Genomic DNA, 18289 nt, shown 5'->3' with positions numbered 1-18289 from the left:
TTCGCCCCCGCCCAGGAGGGCTCGTGACCGCGATTGCGGGGAAAAGGACATATCAGGCCAGGTACCCGGGAGGTGCTGCTGCTCCGGCCTCTCAGAGGCTGTGGTACGGATTTTCGGTCGCAGCAGGGGCGGGATGACGCGCGGGCTGGGCTGAGGAACGTGGACTTGGCGCTGCTGGGGGTGTTATATAGGTGAGCCGCCGTGAGGCGGGGGTAATTTGCACGCACGGCAGGGCGGTAAGGGAGGAGGGAGGGGGTCGAGGAAGGCCTTGGGTCCAAGGGACAAGCATTGACAATAATCATACAGTGCGATGGTACGCATAGGTAGGTTACGAGACTGTACTCTGCTTCTCTGTTAGCGTACGGGCTATACCATAGGCTGCTGTTGCGCACCTAGATATTCCACGGCTCCGCGAGATGTACTACTTCGACCACACCCCTTCACTAGATGATCGAGGTTCTGCGCCGTCATGTTGACCGTCGGGGAGGGTGGTGATCGGCGGCTTGGCGGGGGAGGGCGTCATGGACCGCGCTCGCTCTTCTAGCAAGTCTTGTGCCGTCGTGAGCTCCGTATTGTCTTCCTCATCCTCATCATCTACGATGAACTCTTCTACTGTCGGTCCATCATCGTCGCTCAGACGTATCTGTCCATCTGGTCGCCCAGTCAACGTCTTCAATCTGCGCAACGCGCGTTAGCTGTCCATACCTGTCCCAGCCGCGGTACACGCACTGATGGGATACAACTTTTCGCAGAGCGTCTGCCCTTCTCCACAAGAGGAAGCATATGCAGAGCCCAGCGAGCGTGAAGAGGAATATGAGAGGTATGTTGCCGATGGGCTGCGGTTTGCTGGGCACCTCTTTCGGCTCTAAGATGATTATTGGCTCGACATCATTGGCGGAAAAACGCGACTTTGCAGACCTCCGGGCGTCAATACAGGCATGGTGTTCTCGAAAGGATGAAGGTCGAAGGCAAGCTATACTGTAGCATCGCAACTTAGGCGCCCGTTGATGGGCAGCGACCGCCGACCGCGCCGGCAGCTCCGGGCCGAAGTCTGGATTGATCCGGTGGTGGTTGGATTTTGCTTGCTTTGAACTTCAAATTGAAGTTGCAGCTTTCGACCATGATGCATGATGGGCTCTGCGCTTGCCAGGATAGTCAGTGCGATATGGAACTCCCATTGTCATTGTCGGTCACAAACGTGCACTTCAACATACGATATGCACTTCTATTGGAAAGGGACAGGCGGAGTGCATCGAAACAGTGTTAGTCAATAGACCTTGAAAGATCGATAAACCCGGGCGCCTACAGGACCAACAGCATGTCCTCCACGCGCTTTTCGAAGTTCATGCGCACGTTACTGTAAGTTGTGTTCATCTTTGGATCAGATAGGCGCCCTTCACTGTACCCATCCTTCCCCGACCATCATACACCCGCTGTACTGACCATGGCGTGCAAGCCTCCCGAAGTAGCTGCCCTCCTCGGTAAGTACTCGCTCCTTTATATCTACTACCGTGCATCTCATACTGGTCTAGATACCTCCATCGGAAGCAACTATGCGCTCTACGCCGTCCGGATGCACCGCCGTGTCGTCGTCTTCCACGCCCGCGGCCTCCCCGCGTACGCCCAATACCATTCCACCAAAGATCCATTCAGATGCATCAGCGACGACACGACAGAGAAGGACCATAAGGACGCACAGCGACAGTGGGTCGCCGATCTCAAAGTCATTGTGAGTAGGCGCCGAGACGTCAGCCGTGTAGATTGTGAATGCAAGCGCTCACCCGCGAAACTCACAGCAAGAGAACCTGGAATCCATCTGTTGGGAGATCTCCCCTTGGGTGTACCTGGACAGGGAACGTCGGGAAGTCATCCCAAGGGTGATTTCGAGGAATCATCGCATCAGGACGCCGTGTTGGACCGAACTGGTCGACGAGAGCGAGATCGTGCGTACATCGACCTATACACCCTCTGGTTCTGCTGATACCGTGTCTCGCCGTAGTTCTTGACCAAATTCATCAACGCCTACCATCGCCAGGGCATTTGTCGGGGAATACCAATAGGCGCGTGCATTCTTTGGTGTGCACCCTTCTATCTGCTCATCCTCCCTTAGAGGTCTTCCGTGGTTGGAACGACGACACTCTGCGCGACGTGGAACGAGGCATGGATGCCTATCAGGCGCTTAAGCGCGCAGACCTGCTGGAATACGCGCATGAGATCTACGGCCACATGACCAGCGAGGACAGGGTCGTGGGATATGTGACTGGTGAGCTTTCACGGACTTCGATTGTCCGCCGCCTGTGCTTATGAGCTCGTAGAACCGATGTAGGTTTTCCACTCTCGGGCACTCGCTCGCCATCTGATCTTACTCAGGACCGGACGTATAGTTCAACCCCGCGACAAGAAGCTCGTCTACAGCGCCGTCGCCCGCTTACACCGCGCAGGCCTCTGCTACGCGGGCTTTCATGAGAGCAACACCTTGCCGAGCTTCAGCAGGAGCGGCCTTCAGACGCGCCTGAAGCGCGACGTAGCCCAGTCGGGGTTTTGTGTCAGCAACCTGTTGATATACGGGGTGCAAGGCGGGTCTTCAAAGGACGAGGGAGGCAGGGCCGAGTTTATGGACGACGAGGGAGGCCGGTCCGAGTACATGAACGACGAGGATGGGGCCGAGTTCACCGACGCCCGGGTCAAATTCATCGACCTCGCCGGGATCGAGCCCGCGAGCGAGGAGGGGAACAGGCTTGACTGGGAGAGCGTTGAGAGGCTGTTTGCGGAGAGCGAAGAGGATATGAGGAATACGTGCGTATCCAACTTGTCCAGCTCTCGCCTGCAGTGGTCGACACGCTGACGTGCGTTTCACTACAGTTGCCCCTCGCCATGCGACGCCCAAGAGTCCTATATCGTCATCCCTTCCTACCCAAAATGCATGGACCTTCGAGCTTTCTTGCCGCGAAGCCATCCTATTTCTCCTGTTACTTCACAGCTGCGGGAAAAGCGCAAGCAGTTCTCCAAAGCGCTCGACGAGAATGAAAGTAGCGCAGGCAGTCAGTAGACAGAGATTCGGGGACTCGGTGAAAGATATCGTATCATTCTCTCTGTTGTACTCTAGGCTTTCGTTGCATGCATCATGTATCCAGATATTTGCCCGATATCTGAAGCTTTGGCAAAGTCGAACACTGGTCACGTGGTCTGCACGCGGCGAATGCCGAGCTCGGTCTTGAAGAGATGGTCCCACAGCTCACAGTCGAATTCCATACATTGGGCGCGTAGCATTGCGCCTGTGGTATACTACACGTAGAAAAGGGAGGGAAAGAAGGAGTAGGAAGTCGTGAAGTGGTCGTAGTGAATGTGATGTGCTACAAAGGTTGTCCAGTTCCAGATTCAGCAGAGCACTTGATTAGTCGTTGCGACTGAGGGGGACCGAGGTATGCACTCATACGACGCCAATGATCTGACCGACTACGCTTGCGAAAGTCTTGTTGGGGTCGTAGCGTTCGCGCACTGCGGCGAAGCGGGCGAGGATCTGGGAGTAGGCAACGATGAGAAAGGGGCAAGCAACGATGAGAACGTCTGGAGAAACAGTGGTTCGAAGCAACGTACATCGGGATCCAGATTCTTGACGCTCTTCTGGAAGATCTCGCGCGTGTTCTTTGTCCAGTGGGGCCGGCAGGGGAACTCGTTGATCAGCGTCTCCGCGAGGTTTGCGTCTACCAGACTGTGAGTAATAATCCCAAAGCAAGAGCACCTCGACGCACAGAACGGCTCGTTATACCGCACCCCGCTGTCCGGAAGATAGGTCGGAAAGTCGAACATGATCGTCCCCTTGCTCCAATCCGCGTCAGTATTCTTCGGCAGCGTGCTCGTCTGGCTCAATAAATCGTCGAACACCTGCCCGAACTTGATGTTAATCCCCGACCGATACGTCGACGTCATCAGATGCCCGCCCTCCTCGCTCTCGTCGAACAGCTCGCGGATGCGCTGGAGCATCGCGTTCGCCTGCGTGACCGGGAACGCGAGCTCGAGCGTCTTCCCGCGCAGGTTGTAGTCCCACTCGGGCTTCGTGTCCGGGTAGAGCCCGCCGATGAGCGAGTCGTACGACCAGCCGTTGACGGGCCAGAAGAGCGCCGCGATGTCCGTGTTCTTGTCGTGGAAGTTGGGCGCGGACCAGATGCTGAAGAAGAGGGTCTCGGTGCTGAGGTTGATGAGCGAGCTGTTGGCGCCGTTCTCGAGGAGTGTCTTGGCGGTGTTGCCCTCGAATTCGCTGACGGAGAAGGTGCTTTGGAAGCCCTCACCGGAGGCGTCGTTGGGGACGACTTCGTAGGTGCGCTGCGAGATCGTATTTGAGTGAGGCTGGAGGAAAAATTGTTGTAAGATGCGCGCGCACGTAGTGGAACTTCTTCTGGCCGGGCCACCACCAGAAGTTGGCGGTGGGGTACGGGTTGATCATTCCGTAGATATCGCCCTCGAGTACGTCCTTCTCGTCCAGGCTGGGAGAAAATATTAGCTCGAGGCTTTCTGCAAAATGAATGCAACGCACATCTTTTGGTCCGCTGCCAACTTGAACTCAGGGAAGATCTTCACCGTCACCCGTGCGATAATTCCGAGCAGACCCAGGCTCGTAGTCGCCGCGCGCCAGTCGTCCGTATCACCATGCTCTGCCTCGCTCAGGTGCACGAACGTGCCGTTCGCAAGCAGCAGGTCGATGGCAGCGGCAGCCCCGGCGACGTCGGCGGGTTGAGACAGCGCCGAACGGTGAGCGCCCATAGCGAGTGCGCCAGCGACGGTGATATTCCAGTTCACTAGCGAGTAGCCGATGGACGTGTTGCGCTCGTGCAGGTAGTCTGCGAGCTCGAAGAAAGTGACGCCCGCCTCGATGGTGACGCTGCCGACACCGGCTATACGATGTTAGTACACTCCCGCCAGCAAGAAAGGTTCTCGCTGACATTCATCCGGAGCAGTGAAGTTGCTGAAGCCCGCGAGCGCCTCGGTGACGATGATGACCGTGTTCGGGTCGTCGGTGCACATCGTGTCTGGAGTGGACTCAGCGGTTCGGTCTCGGTCTAGGGAAGACGTACAGGCTACGTACCGTACCACATATGACCCTTCCCCGACGCGCGCACTGGCACGTCATTGTCAGACGCGTTCTTCACGAGCGCGGCCATCTCGTCGATCGTTGTCGGGTGGTACACCGCCGCGACCTCATTGCACGCGGGAAACCCTGGACCGTCGAACGTGTTGTAAGGGTCCGCGCGCGCGGCGGGAGTGACGGTGGCGGCGAGCAGCGCAAGGAAGGAGGAGAAGCGGGCCATGGTGGGTTACTCCGAGGCGTAAAGGCAAGTCCCTCCGAGGCGCAGGTCGCCCGTCGCCCACGACCGAGTTATAAGCCAGAGAGAGCCGTGGCTTCGCACAGCCATGCATGTGTTTTCTACCCTGTCAGACTTCGAGGGCGGCAGCCCAGGTGACTATAGCGAGCATCAGGAGCATACGGTGGTGGCTGCTCGCACGCGAAGATCAGTGTTCGTTAGGCTGAGCTGTGGGACTAGTGAATTGAGTGAAGAGAAGATCTTCCCAGCTAGCGGGCCGCGTTCGGACAGCAACATCCAGGATTCTTGTCCAAAGTGTTGACGTTTCTCCGTAGACCTGGTCCGTCGTCAGTGGGGAGTGGGAAGAAGCGCACCTGAACATAAGGAGATTCGAGTCATGGGTTATCACGCCGCAGACGCCGCTGTGATGGACCACGGGGACCAGCATGGACGTAGCAGTACGTCTGCCATTGCCTCGATGTATGTCAGTGTCACATTAGTCGCTGAAAATGTCTGTATTCTTCAGAATATATCCATTGCCGAAAGCGACATGAGGGTCAAGAGCAAGGATGGATCATTGCATCAGCCGCTGCAAATAAACACTTGTCATATTGTTCTCGCGTGCGGCATGCTTCCCACATTCATTATGCGCCCCAGTCCGCTGTGCGGGAATACGAACCGCGTCCCAAAGCTTCAGGCTTAGGCTGAGCGCTGTACCTGCTGAGATCAAACCATCAAATGCTCCCTTTATCAGCCTGATCGAGTGAAGGTCACTGATGATCAAGACGCGGGCGGCGTGTTAGACTGCCCGGCGCTGCCTGGCGCTGCGCGTCTTGGTGCTAACCTTCACATCCCTCGACGAAGCTGGCACCGTGTACTTCCTCTCGCTAGACTTCTCGTTTCCGTTTATGACAGGACCGCGATGAGCTCACGACAGCAATCAGGTACGCTGTTCGGGCACCTTTTCAGGGTGATTGACCAAAGTCTTCGCCAGCCGGATATACAGACATTGAGAAGATGTCGGACGAGTCTGAACATGAGGAGGAGGAGACTCCTGAACGGCCTTTCGAAGAACCAAAGGTCAACGCCGCGGATCCGCCCATTCCTCGTAAGGCGCGCGCACAGGCGAACATTGGAACCGGCGGCCGAGAGGAGACCTCTCGATTATTTGGCATACCAAAGTATTCATCAGGTGGCAAGGGAGGGCGTGAGTACTTCTTGTTCACGCAATGTCATTTGTTCTCAATAACCGTAGTCGGCGACTACAGTGAAATCTACCCGGAGGATCCATACGGGGCTGAAGTAGGAGAGAATGCGCGCGTGTGGCGCGTCTACCTCGACGAGAGCGGGCAGTTTGACGATGACATGCTCCAGGGCTTTCGGGACACCTTGGACGTACATCTTGTATTCGTAAGTCGCTCTTGTGACTGATAGTCTCGTTGTCTGCCCAGATACTGAATTGATCGTATAGGCTGCCCTTTTTTCTGCCGTCGTCACGACCTTCGTCGCCCAGACCTCGCAGGCGCTGCAACCCGATTACGGGCGTATTTCAGCTGCCGTTTTGCTGGAGCTGGTGGCGCTGCAGCGTGCGCGCTCTCCTGACGATGTACCGTCAGCAGGCGTAGACCTGGACTCGCTGTCCGCTACGACGGGAGACGTGTGGGTGAATGCGCTCTGGTTCACCACCCTCGGGCTTTCTTTGGCGACGGTGCTCATCGCAGTCCTGGTCAAGCAGTGGCTTCAGGTGACTATTCTTACCGTCAAGTAGAGCATGCCAACCTCATTAATCTCTTTTGACGCGCAGGAATATGTGAAAACACCATCTGGGCCTCCACGCGATCGCGCTCTGATACGGCACATGCGATATAAGGAACTGGTCCGCTGGAAGGTTCCCTTCATCATCAGTCTCATCCCCGTGCTACTGCATATCTCCCTCGCCCTCTTCCTCGCCGGTCTGATCGTCTTTCTATACGCCCTATCCTTGCCTATCACGTGGACGGTCGCCGCACTGACAGGTATGACTTACCTTTTCTACCTTTGGACGCACGCTCTGGCGGTGGTTCACTGGCAGTGTTCGTATCGGACACCCGTCACTCACGCTGTCCGTGATCTGCTGCGGCGCCTTATCACGGCGTACTACGGTCTCAAGCCTGCGCGTCTCGTATCCAGGCTTCAGCGTTGGCCAGCGACTATTGCTCCTCTAGCTCAGTCTGTTGCACGGTGGTTCGTACGCAAGCGCGTCATCCTGTCCACGCTATGGGCCCACCCTTGGAGCATTATCTCCCTCATGTGGTTGAGAACAAAGAACGTGTTCACCTCTGACTCAGCGCTCCTACGACCGCCCAAGTTTGCCGGCCAGGAAGAAGTTGCAGCGATCCGGATGCAGGGCGACCGACTCGATCAGTCGATCCTCGACATGATGTTTGACAGCCTTACTTGGCTTTACACCAACTCAACAAATCTGTCAGCGCGCAACATCATCTCAGAGGCTTGCGCCGGATGGCCGTCCCCGCTTGCGCTCGACCCCAAGACGGAGGCCTGGAGGATGGGTCTGGGCGCGGTCCTTCCCAGCACCCTCCACGAAGTCACCGCACCCGGCAAGCTCGACGATGAGCGCGGCTGCCTTGGCTTCGAGCGCTGGGCGCGCAGCCTATGCTGCATTGCCTGGGAGCCATTCGGCCTCGTCACCGAACGCCACGGCGGATTCATGCCCCTCTTCGGGCGAAACCTCGTGACGCACGAAGATTGGAATGTCGTCGCGGAGAGGATGCGCGAGGCGTCCGATACGCAGTCGACGAACCAGCAACTGCTCATCCGCCTCCTTTGCCTGCGTCTGTTCTACCCTGCGCAAGCGAGTCGGCGGTACAACCGCCATATTCCAGCGCCGGACGATCTTCTGCGGGAGGTCAGGCGGATTGTGCTGAACCGGGATACGCGGCTGGCGCCGGCGGTGTGGCACTTATTGCTGGACTATGCATGCCGGAGGATGCCTAATGAGCCTACCATATTACTTCAGAAGCCGACCGCTCTACAGCAGATGGGCGTCGGCGGGTACCCGAGTCGACGCCTTCTGACGGATGAGGATATGGTCACGATCCAGCCCTGGCTCGAAGACGTGTTGCTGCTTGCGCAGGCTCACAGCGTCGCGACAACAACGAGGGACGGCAAGTCGCGGACATCCCTTTATCGAGCGTGCGAAGGACCGGCGACCCTCCAAGAGGCTTGCGATTACCACAGTCACGTCAAGCAGCGGCTCACCGACTATTTGTGCCTCGTACTTGGCAACGATTCCACTCGCGCGCGCATTGGGCAATGGCGTGAGTGTTTTCGCTCGTGCAGCGACAGTGTCTCTGAAATTTCACTGTAGCGCAAGCCCTAGCACAACTAGCAGAATACCTTCGGTACGCCAACCAGCCGGTTCCTAAATGGCTTGCAGATGCTTGTTGGACCGAACTGCAGTCTCTGGCACCCCAATACCATCGCCGGGTTTGCCGAGTATTCCACGATAGCGCTGGCAGCGTGCAAAACTTTCAGAGCCGCGAGGCTGTCTATTCTTTCCTCCACGATGCTCAGCAGAACTTCGAGACGATATTCGTCCTTTACAAGGCGGCGCGATCTGATGCGGTCGGCGATCCTGAAACTGTCCATACTGAGGCGACCATACCACATCGTACGCGCCTGTCTACGAGGAGCGTATTCACAGCAAGAGAGGACGAAGGGCTGAATACCGTGGAGCTGCCAATCCGCTGTGCCTCCCTCATTCTCGAACTCTCCACACCTCGTACGCCCGACGTCGAGAAGGGCCTTTTACTCGAGCAAGCGATGCTGGTCATCCTCAAGAACCGCCTTCTGGAGTACATCCAACATGCCCGGCATGCGATTCATCGCCATCTTGTGCAGGATCTCGTCACTCGTTACATCGGCGCATTGCTTGGAGAGCGGAACGCAATGTTCAGGAGCATCAGGCCTCCGCTCTCGGAGGAAACTATCCGATGGATGGCGAGCATGTGCGAACCAGCGCATCCAAGTCACGTCCCCCAGTTGTTGAGATACGAGGAGGCCCTGCGACGGCTATACAAGGACACCGAAGCGGAGGACTCAGAGGTGTGGCATCGAACGCTCATCTCCTCAATCGCCGAAGTACACCTCGCCAACGCGACCCGAGGGCGTCCCTGGGTGGTACTAAACCGCTACCGTAGCTTGTATCGCTTCGCCCAACTCTTTGGCGGCGAGCCATGCGATCGCCTCGAGTGTCAGGGACATTCCCTCTTCGTCTGTGTCAACGTCGGATGGCTACTCGAGCAGTGCGTTCACCTTACTTCGGCTTATCGCACGTTCGCTGACTTACTTTGTAGAGGCGTACGCCCTGCCGGATACCCGGATAATTTGGACTACGGCCCGTACGCTATCGAGTTCTCTAAGCTTGACAAGATGCTAGAGGAAGCGGATGCCGAGTCCGGGGAGGGTTTCGTGAAGCACATATGGGAGGCTGCGAGTGTATGGGCAAATTTGTGGCGGCCAAGTCGACAACAGGAAGGAGACTTACATCAACAAGTCTGAAGAATGTAGCTGTATTATATCTCTGTCGTGGACTACTTGTACAATGTACATGAGGGTGTCTAGTGCCATATGATGCATGTCGGCGAGTTTCACTGCGAGGATACGGACGTTCCTTAGGAAAGTTGGTACGCAGATGGGGGTTTTCAAGAGTGCTCTGCCGTTATGCAAGGCTGTTGAGAGCCGCAGACTACACCTAAGCCCAGGTCCCCAGCCTCGGAAGTGTTTCCTAAAAAGGCAGCGCGCACTTGATCTGGCCGCGAGGCCCTGGTCAGGAGCTGCGCAGCGAGCAGGCTCTGCTCATCCCCTCACGTCCAGATATGCCTTGCAGCCCCCCAACCAGCGAATCTTGCGACAGAGATGCCCTCAAAAGCTGGGGAAGCCATCCGCACATGCCCTCGCGCCCGCCGCCGCTCAATCCGGGCCTCCTGACCTGGGCCTGATCATATGGCGTGAGGTCGAATCAAAAGATTCCCTCAGGCTTGCTTCTCGCCACCTCTCCTGCACCCACGGACATCCGCGCTCCCCTTCCCCCTCGCATAGCACTCAGCAAGGTTCTGGCACGCGAAGAGCACTGACCGTGGTTCAAGCATTGCAACACGAGAGTCCGCCACCATGATCATGATCGCCATGGCCACGAAGCTCCTCACGGTATTCCTCGTCCTGCTCTGCGTGAAAGCGTCGCCCGCACCGACGCGCGTCTCGTTGCTGGAACCGCGCGAGGAGCTGCAAAAGTGCACCACGGAGCCGTATTTCCCGGACGACCCCAAGTCGTGCGGGATATGCCAACAGGTATGTTCCCTCTCGATCTACACCGTGCTTTTTCCTCATGAAGCAATGCAGAGCTACGGAGATATCGATGGCTGCGTTGATGCTGCCCCCGTGCTGGCCAACTTCTCCATGGTACGCCTTAACGTGAGCCCTGTCCCCAATCCATCCATCATCTCTTTCAGATCATCTTCAACCCTGGCGCCTTCGTCGATGTCATCCGCTGTGCATGCACAGACACGTTCAAGTCCGTCTTCCCCCAGTGCGCGGATTGGTAAGTCTATCATCGCTTTTATTCGTCGTGCGGATGCTCACCCCTTGTTCGACGCTAGCTTCATCAAGACGAACCAGAGTAACGTGCTAGACGCGCCCAATCTGCCGGATGTGGTCGACGGCATGCGGAAGGTGAGCTTCGTCGTCCTTTTCTTCATCTTCTCGTACGGCACACTCGCTTCGTCCCACGACCTCCTTCCACATCGCTCTTACATCCTTTGTTATACAACGTTGTCCCCTCAGTCATCTTCCGCTTACCGGTTCTCCCCATCTGTCTCGACCCACCCCACCCATTCTCACCCATCTCACCTTACCCAGGTCTGTGCCCTCTCCTCCGCCCTCCTCGGCAACGTCTCCGTCACGAACAACGAGAGCGTCGCCACCTCCGCGCCCTCACCGACCTCGAACGCCGCTTCTGCGATACCCGTGGGCCTCGGCTCATTGCTACCAGTCGCTGTGGCGGCCGCTCTGGGTGTCGTTGGCGGTGCACTGGCGTTGTGAGCGGTGTTAGCTGTGAACGGTATCGGTACCACGAACAGTGTCGCCGCTGCATGAAGCACGCACATGCCGGAGGACACAGATCTCGGATTTGGACTTGGGATGCACCTCGAACTCTTGAGAAGCTCTTCCAGAGCCCTTCACGATCGTTATGACCCTTCACGACCTACGAACCTGTAACGTCCACTAACGATAATCTTATACTTATTCATGTTGTTTTGCCGCTCCTCGCTCTCCGCTCCGTGATATCTCAATTCCATCTTCCATCGCCCAGGGCATGTCCCAATCCTCTGCGTGGCAGACTTTTCCCTTGAGAGTCACGTGCACGTGTAGCGGACTTCCCCGGACCGGACCGACGAGAGCCTCATGTCTGTTTTCCGCCTTTTCGTGCTTCTGTTGTTGAACTTGCTATTGTCTATACCCAGCATTGCCTCCAATGACTCTAATTCCTAGTACTGGACCGCCACAATCCGGCATTCATGCTATCGAGGCCATTTCATTTGATAGGCCCCGCTGTGAGACAGCGGGCGATGCGTGATATCACTGCTTGGCTGTGTCCATCGGGCGCTAAGCTGTAGGTCCTCGCGCCTATATAGGCTCCCCTTGTCTCCAACCATCTTGCAACACTTCTTGACCCCCACCATGTCCATCGCAAACACCGTGCGCGCCAACGCGCAGTACCACTCGCACCTCCTATCGCAGATCGGCGAGCTCGACTATGTACCGTCGGCGCTGGAGAATCAGAGACCTTACATCCAAGAGCTGGAGCAGCAGAAGAAGGTGCGTGTGCCACAATCACGTTCACCGATGGGGGAGCTGACGCGCCGCACGCAGACGCTGAAGACCAAGCTTGACAAGTGCGTGCAGAAGACGAAGAAGGAGCGCAAGGAACATGAGAGCATCCGTGATTCGACGACAAGGCGCCTCGCGCACAAGCTTACGGGAAAGAAGGAGAAGTTCGAGCAGAAGGCGAGCAAGGAGGAGAAGTGCGTCCGTTGTGGTTCCCCTTGTCATCGCAAGCTCATCATGATCGTTAGGGAATACATAGAAGCTCTAGAGGAGGAAATGAAGGTCCGCAACAGCCTCGAGACGAACGAGCAGATGATCGTGGAGGCCAAAGCTACGGTGCGTGGCGAAGAGAAGAGCTCGGAGCTCCGTGTTTCTGTGCTGTGTACTGACGCGCCTCATAGCTCGCGGACCTCGAGGAGAAGCTCCAGAGATACCAGCGCCTGAAGGGCGACCTGGTTGCCCTGTACAACTCTATCTTCGAGGGCCCCACCCAAGGTACGCCTCATACGTGATGCGTATCGCCGCCATGGCATTGACGCCGCTCTCAGAGTTCCCCCACGATGACGAGATTGAGCAGCAGGTGCGGCGAGTTCACTTAAAGCCACAAAATATTCGCACATCCTCTCTATTTCCGCATCCCTTCTGTCCTTCTCCGCTTCTGAGCTTTCCCCCGTTCCTTCTTCCCCTCTCGCCTTGCTCAATTGTTGTCCTTGTTATGGCCTGCCGCCTCTCCTCTCAACTCTACCATCTTCTGATCACAATCCTCTTCCCAGGTCCGCTACGTCGAGGAGATCTACAACGACGTGCAGAAGCGGCTCAACAGCGAGTCACGCGTCGCCGACATCCTCGCGCACGCGGAGGGCGAGCTGCGCATGAGTGATCGGTTCATCAGGGAGGCGCTGACGCACTCGACGTTTGGTGATTGTTAGATCTGTTCATCGTTGACGTCGTTGTGTAGCCCCTTAGACGCCAGCAAGGGCGCGAGGCGTTATCCTGCTTTCCAGGCGCTCTGAACCATAACAATGCTAACTCGTCTTCCAGACATGATGGGCGGCGGCGCCATGACTGACATGATGGAGCGCAATGCGCTGATGAACGCGCAGAACAAGTGAGTTTCTGCCCTAGCGATGGGCTTCTCCTCAAATGCACTATGTTCTTCAAATTGCAAAACACTTACTGACCCACATCTCCAGGGCTTCCACTGCGCAGATGCTCATCCAACAAGCGCGGCAGCTGTCCCCGAAGGTGAAGGCCATTGGGGCTATCAATATCGCGCAAGGGTCAGTCAACTTGGACAGAAAATATCTGTAAATCTGGTGCTTATGCCGCGTCCTTAGCAATATGCTGAGCGACGTGCTCTTTGACAACTTCTTCACGGATATGATGTTCCACAGTAAGTAAAGCGATTCGTGTTATCGACGACCGGTGACTGACCGACTATCGCAGGCAAGATCGAGAACTCACAGAAGGAGGTCCTGCACGCGCTTGTGAGGTTGCATGAGCAGGTCCAGGCTGCGTGTAGCAGGGTGGAAGCGCTGGGGGCTGAGTTGATGCAGGTGAGTAGAGTCCCCTTCGCCATCATCTGATAGTCCGTCGGACTCCTCCTCGTCGTTCATCACACCCAAATGTTCGCCAATCATGACCGTACTAATGCCACCTCCCAGGCCTCCTCCGCCCTCCGCCAACGTCGCGCTGAGCTAGACGCGTACCGCAAGTCCATCTTCGACGCCGTCACCGCCGGCCGCGCTGCCCCCTCTGAGGCGAGCTCGCCCGAGATGGGCCCGCCACCGGCGCCGGCGGGATTTAGGGCGGTCTATGAGCCGGGGCTGCAGTATGGGAGGCAGGTAGAGGGGATGGTGATGCCGGCGGTTGAAGGGGTGACGATGCCAGGTGCAGGAGGATCGGGACGGGCAACGCCGCCTGCAGGATTTGGGGAACACCCACCAGCAGGATTTGGGGAACACCCGCCAGCTGGCTTCGGGGAACATCCACCGTCAGGCTTCGACGCGCCACCGCATGCCCCGGAGGGCTTCATGTCGCCCTACGCTTCGACGTCACCCCAGCCCTCGCCGTCGTATGCACCGCCTCCAGGGTCGCCGCCTGCTGCTCCAGAAGGGTTCATGTCGCCATACGCGTCGGCGGGGACGTCGTATGCGCCGCCTGCGGGGCCGCCGCCGTCATTCGGCGCGCTCGCGGCTTCAAGTCCGCCTCCATCAAGCCCACCGCCCCAGGCAGCTGCAGCTGCATCACCGACGAGTCCGCGATTCGCACCGCCGGCAGGGCCGCCTCCGTCGTTTTCGCCACCAGCAGGGCCGCCGCCAGGGCATGTGGCTGCAGAACCGGACCAAGCGGCGTCAGGCTCGGGCAGTACGGGGCACGCCAGCATGCCCTCGCCTGGGTCTGAGCACCCTCCCGTGGAGTGGAAATCTCGTGAGTCCACCGAGTATACATTGTCAACAGGGCAAATACTGATTTTGGTGGCAGACAACCCGTATGCGGCGGCCATGTTCAGTCGTGCGAGGCAGTCGAGTCTGAATGTGGATGCAGGAGGGGAATGGGAAGGGAGAAGAGGGTAGTCGGTCCCAGGGGCGCCCTAGGATATTCACTGATATTGGTGGGGCTCTGGATGTCAGGAAGGAAGGGAATGGTGAATTTGTCGTCAAGCGACAAATGCAAAGACAAAGATTCCCGCTACCATTTATGGTGGTGGGTTTTGGGGACGGACCGCAAAACCGCTCTTGGCGGAGACTGACGGATTCTGAGGACTGTCACGTGCAATGCACATGTTGGGCCTTCGAAGGTCTCGACCATTCGGCATTCGCCGTAGACGGCTTCTCTCCTGCGCTCACTTCACCTACGCCATCTGGCGTCGATAACGCGTCAGACTTTCAGCGCCGCGAGAACAATGGCTACTGACCTCTGGCAGCACTGTCTAGCAGCAGTCCAGAAGTTCAGTGCAGTGTCGATGGGCTGATAGGCGCAGAGCTATTCCAATGCTCTGGCTCCCTCAAATTGCCCGATTCTACTGCAAAGCGGCGGCGAGAAAAATCATATGAAGCTTTGCGCATGGCTGGCACGCGACAGGCAGCTGCTCATGGTATGGATGGTACTGGTGAGGGAGCGATGCTGGCCACATGGCTCCTGTGTACGGCCCCTTTGCTTGTCAGTGGGCTCAAAGTGCGCGGGAAGCACGATTCAATGGCGAGAGCTTTCTTCGCCCGCTCCGTTGCCTGTCATTGCGCACTCGTCTGGACTTGCAATACAGAGGTTTTGAGAAATTGAGTAGAGCAAATTCAAAGCCATGTCAAGGTCCTGAATGGTAGCGGGCTCTGCCGTGAAACGGCCTTTCGAGTTATGCATTCAGGCAGCTTAATGTTGAGTGCAGGAAGGGGCGCGCTGAGGGGAGACCATCGCGGGGAGAGTCTTGCATTGGCCGCGGGCTTCTCGTACAAGCGCGATGTTAATGCCGAAGGGAGGGGTACAAAGAATTTGGGACCGTGCGGAAGAGGCGAAGGGTAGCAAGCGAAGCCGCGCGTAGGAACCGCAACATTGCGGAGGTCCTTCTTGAGCGCTGTTGGGAGCGGTGAACGAGGTCGTACGCACTGTAGGTAGACAATGGCAAGTACATTTTGTGACCTAAGGACAGCGCTCGACGTCCTGAGCTGCCTTTCAAGCGGCGGTGGCGTATGGCAAGGGCCATCCGTGGCGCCGCCAGCGCGCCAAAGGCGCGCTGTAAGCCCCTGCGTGAGCCGTGGGTCCCCCACTTAAATTTTTTGGTGTACATATATCAATGCTTGTCGACTTGAGCTGTCCCCAACTGTAGTTTACACCGCAGTTTGTCGTAGGTACAAGACGCGGTATACACATTTACTCCCCCCCTTTCTGTCACGCGACCAGCGATGTGGCGCCTCCTGTGTGAACCTCCTTCCATTTATGGAATATCCGGAGTTGGATCGCCTTCCGGATTCATGCCCCTTGTCCCATTCTGCCATTGTGTACGCGTCAGCTCGCCTGTTAGTCAACATACGCTCTCGATCTCCATCGAAAAAAATTGAAGATGTCTGATTCATGGTCGCCCACCGCCCTCCCCGATTCAAACGCTGTTCCACAGCTTGAAGATTCGCGCGGCTACGAGAAAGTCCTCGAGCTCGAACGCCGGTATTCGACGGAACTTGGCGACCTGCCAGCTCTCGCGAAAGTCGGCGTTCTCAAGACATCCATCATGCACCTCCGCGTAATCGGGTGGTGCTACGTCTACCTGCACCTATCGTGTCGTCCGCTCCTGACACGATGGGTTTTGTCGTGTGAGGATGACAGTATCATAGTCGACCTAGGGCGTTTTCTTTGCCAACATTATCTCCGCGCATGTGCGTTCCTTCTGTATGACACCGAACAGACTGTTCACATCCAACAGTTAGGAAGAACAAGGGTCCCATTCCCGTCGACAGCTCTCATCCATCTCGCTCTTCCTTTGATCGCCGTCGCGACGCTCTTGAACATCAAATCATCTCAACACCGCCCGACCACCGCACGGCGAGCAGACGCGTGAGCTCGACCATCCGGATATTCTGCTGCTTCGTCTAATCATTCACACAAGGCCCGCGAACGCGACAACGACCAATGCGTCATCACAAAGCGCTTCCATTCTTCATCACCAATATTCAGTACTGAAACTCCACTGGCAACCAAGCAAGCTATCTTACAGGCGGCAACGGCGTTTCAGAGCGGCCGGAGGCTCGAAGACCTTGGAGACCCTAGGAACGACTTACCCGGGAGTGTGCTGGAATGCGCACACATCCTAAGCGAATCGACAAACATGAACATTGACACCAATGACTACAAGAAGGTGCGTGAGCAGATAACTCCATCACGGACATTACTGACCTGCTTTATAGGCATGGGCGGCATCCGTGTGGGGCATATTGGAATGCTTTGGTCATGGCAAGCTACGGGAGGAATTACAAGGTTCGAGCATGCACAGGTTGGAGAACGTCATGTCCATGTGTCATGACTGGCACGTGTACTTTGACGAGCTCGATATGTGGCTGGAACATGTCGTATGTATGCCTGTCGCTCTTGCGAAAACGTACTCACTCCTTACCTCAGGAAGATCATCGGTACCGCGTGTGTATAACAAAGGGAACGGGGTTTCTGCGCGACGTATATTCTCCGGACGGCATAATCGAATTTACCACGCCGAACGAGAAGATATATCCACTGCCGTCTCGCAAGTATATCGGGCTACATGCTGCGGCTTGTAAGGTTGCTCATATGTCTGGTGCCGCCAATCACTTTCAGAAGATAGACCGGGCACTGGAAGAGGATGGGGTACTGGCGGAGGACGGTCATCAGATGTATGTGTTGGAGGATCGCTTGCGACAAGTGGCTGTAAAGTAGACACATCTTATCCGCAGCGTGCAGCGTGTTATCTGTACCTTGTGATCGTGGTTCAATCATCTTGACAAGCTGGGCAGCACAGAATCTCATAATCCATCGTGCCAGGAAAGAGTCATGCCAATAAACTCCTATTCCTCATCCTCCGTCGCATCGTCGACCTGCTCAGGTATAAGAGTTAACGCCTGGTAGGCCGCCCAAGCCGTGAGCACCAGATCAGGTAGCTGCACATAGTGATACGCCGGTCGGGCGTTGTTGTGTTCAACAACGCTGATGCGCCTGGCGCTGAAAAACGCATTTTTGTGCCCAATATCAGAGCGATATGGCGTCTTTAACTGGCGTGACCATAAGGACTCGTATATACCTTACGACGTCGTGACTGTACAACGGGCGCGTCGTAGGTATTTTACCGAGCTATTATCAGAGAGACACTGTTTAAAAGGGCCATTTGGGAGGCATCTGACCGAGAATATACCCAGAAGACACTTCGAGGACCACTTAGAGCTCCCTTAGCCTTTCCTACCCTGGGATGTGCGACGGGGATGACATCTATTGGCTCTTAGAAGGGGAATCATCCGGGCAGTAGGCGTACCTAGCGTGCTGCTCACCCATGTCGAACACCATCCTCGCTCGGTCTTATCGCTTGTCAATTTGGGCTACTGGACAGTTGTATCTATGAGGTAGCAAGGTGCGAGGACCTCATAGGACCG

At 56.6% G+C, this 18289-nt stretch overlaps 11 protein-coding genes across 11 annotated transcripts; 7 read left to right on the top strand and 4 right to left on the bottom strand.

Annotated features, from left to right (window-relative positions):
• Nucleotides 1–26: 26 nt before the first annotated feature.
• Nucleotides 27–789, bottom strand: SCHCODRAFT_02639186 (uncharacterized protein). Its single transcript, XM_050346063.1, has 2 exons — nt 730–789; nt 27–677 (listed from the first exon to the last, which is right to left on the bottom strand). Exon 2 carries the CDS (start codon nt 287–289, stop codon nt 92–94), a length of 198 nt encoding a protein of 65 aa, XP_050198248.1. The 5' UTR covers nt 290–677; nt 730–789; the 3' UTR covers nt 27–91.
• SCHCODRAFT_02639183 (uncharacterized protein) lies at nt 188–960 on the bottom strand. The gene is made up of 4 exons (XM_050346062.1): nt 919–960; nt 730–865; nt 393–677; nt 188–343 (listed from the first exon to the last, which is right to left on the bottom strand). The coding sequence occupies exons 1-3, from the start codon at nt 938–940 to the stop codon at nt 422–424; spliced, it is 414 nt and encodes a 137-aa protein (XP_050198247.1). The 5' UTR covers nt 941–960; the 3' UTR covers nt 188–343; nt 393–421.
• A 161-nt stretch (nt 961–1121) lies between these two features.
• On the top strand, nt 1122–3160 carry SCHCODRAFT_02639181 (uncharacterized protein). The gene is made up of 8 exons (XM_050346061.1): nt 1122–1481; nt 1533–1729; nt 1797–1943; nt 2000–2060; nt 2111–2263; nt 2316–2322; nt 2371–2796; nt 2863–3160. Exons 1-8 carry the CDS (start codon nt 1445–1447, stop codon nt 3047–3049), a joined length of 1215 nt encoding a protein of 404 aa, XP_050198246.1. The 5' UTR covers nt 1122–1444; the 3' UTR covers nt 3050–3160.
• Nucleotides 3161–3430: 270 nt separating this feature from the next.
• Nucleotides 3431–5306, bottom strand: SCHCODRAFT_0237513 (FAD-binding domain-containing protein; the record flags this gene model as incomplete). Its single annotated transcript, XM_003028084.1, has 7 exons — nt 3431–3520; nt 3598–3704; nt 3753–4347; nt 4382–4484; nt 4535–4892; nt 4941–5057; nt 5084–5306. The coding sequence occupies 7 exons, from the start codon at nt 5304–5306 to the stop codon at nt 3431–3433; spliced, it is 1593 nt and encodes a 530-aa protein (XP_003028130.1).
• A 101-nt stretch (nt 5307–5407) lies between these two features.
• On the bottom strand, nt 5408–5876 carry SCHCODRAFT_02074216 (uncharacterized protein). The gene has a single exon (XM_050341692.1). The coding sequence runs from the start codon at nt 5746–5748 to the stop codon at nt 5509–5511; it is 240 nt and encodes a 79-aa protein (XP_050198245.1). The 5' UTR covers nt 5749–5876; the 3' UTR covers nt 5408–5508.
• Nucleotides 5877–6097: 221 nt separating this feature from the next.
• On the top strand, nt 6098–9966 carry SCHCODRAFT_02553307 (uncharacterized protein). The gene is made up of 7 exons (XM_050343688.1): nt 6098–6244; nt 6295–6507; nt 6556–6710; nt 6772–7044; nt 7105–8617; nt 8668–9604; nt 9656–9966. Exons 1-7 carry the CDS (start codon nt 6223–6225, stop codon nt 9858–9860), a joined length of 3318 nt encoding a protein of 1105 aa, XP_050198244.1. The 5' UTR covers nt 6098–6222; the 3' UTR covers nt 9861–9966.
• A 143-nt stretch (nt 9967–10109) lies between these two features.
• Nucleotides 10110–11594, top strand: SCHCODRAFT_02639174 (uncharacterized protein). Its single transcript, XM_003028392.2, has 5 exons — nt 10110–10649; nt 10701–10760; nt 10811–10899; nt 10958–11030; nt 11217–11594. Exons 1-5 carry the CDS (start codon nt 10488–10490, stop codon nt 11397–11399), a joined length of 567 nt encoding a protein of 188 aa, XP_003028438.2. The 5' UTR covers nt 10110–10487; the 3' UTR covers nt 11400–11594.
• A 104-nt stretch (nt 11595–11698) lies between these two features.
• Nucleotides 11699–13496, top strand: SCHCODRAFT_02714025 (uncharacterized protein; the record flags this gene model as incomplete). Its single annotated transcript, XM_003028391.2, has 8 exons — nt 11699–12176; nt 12231–12382; nt 12434–12521; nt 12587–12680; nt 12734–12765; nt 12959–13103; nt 13227–13293; nt 13379–13496. Exons 1-8 carry the CDS (start codon nt 12039–12041, stop codon nt 13494–13496), a joined length of 834 nt encoding a protein of 277 aa, XP_003028437.1. The 5' UTR covers nt 11699–12038.
• Nucleotides 13497–13526: 30 nt separating this feature from the next.
• SCHCODRAFT_02515024 (uncharacterized protein) lies at nt 13527–14761 on the top strand (the record flags this gene model as incomplete). Its single annotated transcript, XM_050343323.1, has 4 exons — nt 13527–13578; nt 13632–13741; nt 13850–14615; nt 14670–14761. 4 exons carry the CDS (start codon nt 13527–13529, stop codon nt 14759–14761), a joined length of 1020 nt encoding a protein of 339 aa, XP_050198243.1.
• A 314-nt stretch (nt 14762–15075) lies between these two features.
• Nucleotides 15076–15474, top strand: SCHCODRAFT_02639169 (uncharacterized protein). The gene has a single exon (XM_050346060.1). It carries the CDS (start codon nt 15252–15254, stop codon nt 15465–15467), a length of 216 nt encoding a protein of 71 aa, XP_050198242.1. The 5' UTR covers nt 15076–15251; the 3' UTR covers nt 15468–15474.
• A 692-nt stretch (nt 15475–16166) lies between these two features.
• Nucleotides 16167–17717, top strand: SCHCODRAFT_02680820 (uncharacterized protein). Its single transcript, XM_003028390.3, has 5 exons — nt 16167–16552; nt 16600–16730; nt 16783–17031; nt 17081–17242; nt 17292–17717. Exons 1-5 carry the CDS (start codon nt 16243–16245, stop codon nt 17580–17582), a joined length of 1143 nt encoding a protein of 380 aa, XP_003028436.1. The 5' UTR covers nt 16167–16242; the 3' UTR covers nt 17583–17717.
• Nucleotides 17718–18289: the final 572 nt, after the last annotated feature.

Source organism: Schizophyllum commune (genome assembly GCF_000143185.2).
Source record: "Schizophyllum commune H4-8 unplaced genomic scaffold SCHCOscaffold_11, whole genome shotgun sequence".
Classification (NCBI taxonomy): Eukaryota; Fungi; Basidiomycota; class Agaricomycetes; order Agaricales; family Schizophyllaceae; genus Schizophyllum; species Schizophyllum commune.
The sequence above is the reverse complement of the archived record's forward strand: the minus strand, read 5'-3'. Positions and strand labels throughout refer to the sequence as shown.

What these genes read in the sequence shown, in the direction of transcription:
- SCHCODRAFT_02639169 (XM_050346060.1), top strand. Translation starts at nt 15,252, where the DNA reads ATGGCTGGCACGCGACAGGCAGCTGCTCATGGTATGGATGGTACTGGT.
- SCHCODRAFT_02074216 (XM_050341692.1), bottom strand. Translation starts at nt 5,748, where the DNA reads ATGCTGGTCCCCGTGGTCCATCACAGCGGCGTCTGCGGCGTGATAACC.
- SCHCODRAFT_02639174 (XM_003028392.2), top strand. Translation starts at nt 10,488, where the DNA reads ATGGCCACGAAGCTCCTCACGGTATTCCTCGTCCTGCTCTGCGTGAAA. An exon ending in CGTGCGGGATATGCCAACAG is followed by an intron (nt 10,650 to 10,700) that starts GTATGTTCCCTC and finishes GAAGCAATGCAG; the next exon opens with AGCTACGGAGATATCGATGG. An exon ending in TGCTGGCCAACTTCTCCATG is followed by an intron (nt 10,761 to 10,810) that starts GTACGCCTTAAC and finishes CATCTCTTTCAG; the next exon opens with ATCATCTTCAACCCTGGCGC.
- SCHCODRAFT_02553307 (XM_050343688.1), top strand. Translation starts at nt 6,223, where the DNA reads ATGAGCTCACGACAGCAATCAG. An exon ending in TGGACGTACATCTTGTATTC is followed by an intron (nt 6,711 to 6,771) that starts GTAAGTCGCTCT and finishes TTGATCGTATAG; the next exon opens with GCTGCCCTTTTTTCTGCCGT. An exon ending in TGGTCAAGCAGTGGCTTCAG is followed by an intron (nt 7,045 to 7,104) that starts GTGACTATTCTT and finishes TTTGACGCGCAG; the next exon opens with GAATATGTGAAAACACCATC.
- SCHCODRAFT_02680820 (XM_003028390.3), top strand. Translation starts at nt 16,243, where the DNA reads ATGTCTGATTCATGGTCGCCCACCGCCCTCCCCGATTCAAACGCTGTT. An exon ending in ACACCAATGACTACAAGAAG is followed by an intron (nt 17,032 to 17,080) that starts GTGCGTGAGCAG and finishes CCTGCTTTATAG; the next exon opens with GCATGGGCGGCATCCGTGTG. An exon ending in ATATGTGGCTGGAACATGTC is followed by an intron (nt 17,243 to 17,291) that starts GTATGTATGCCT and finishes TCCTTACCTCAG; the next exon opens with GAAGATCATCGGTACCGCGT.
- SCHCODRAFT_02639186 (XM_050346063.1), bottom strand. Translation starts at nt 289, where the DNA reads ATGCTTGTCCCTTGGACCCAAGGCCTTCCTCGACCCCCTCCCTCCTCC.
- SCHCODRAFT_02639183 (XM_050346062.1), bottom strand. Translation starts at nt 940, where the DNA reads ATGCCTGTATTGACGCCCGGAG. An exon ending in GCCTGTATTGACGCCCGGAG is followed by an intron (nt 866 to 918) that starts GTCTGCAAAGTC and finishes TAATCATCTTAG; the next exon opens with AGCCGAAAGAGGTGCCCAGC. An exon ending in CGAAAAGTTGTATCCCATCA is followed by an intron (nt 678 to 729) that starts GTGCGTGTACCG and finishes CGCGTTGCGCAG; the next exon opens with ATTGAAGACGTTGACTGGGC.
- SCHCODRAFT_02639181 (XM_050346061.1), top strand. Translation starts at nt 1,445, where the DNA reads ATGGCGTGCAAGCCTCCCGAAGTAGCTGCCCTCCTCG. An exon ending in CGAAGTAGCTGCCCTCCTCG is followed by an intron (nt 1,482 to 1,532) that starts GTAAGTACTCGC and finishes ATACTGGTCTAG; the next exon opens with ATACCTCCATCGGAAGCAAC. An exon ending in TCGCCGATCTCAAAGTCATT is followed by an intron (nt 1,730 to 1,796) that starts GTGAGTAGGCGC and finishes CGAAACTCACAG; the next exon opens with CAAGAGAACCTGGAATCCAT.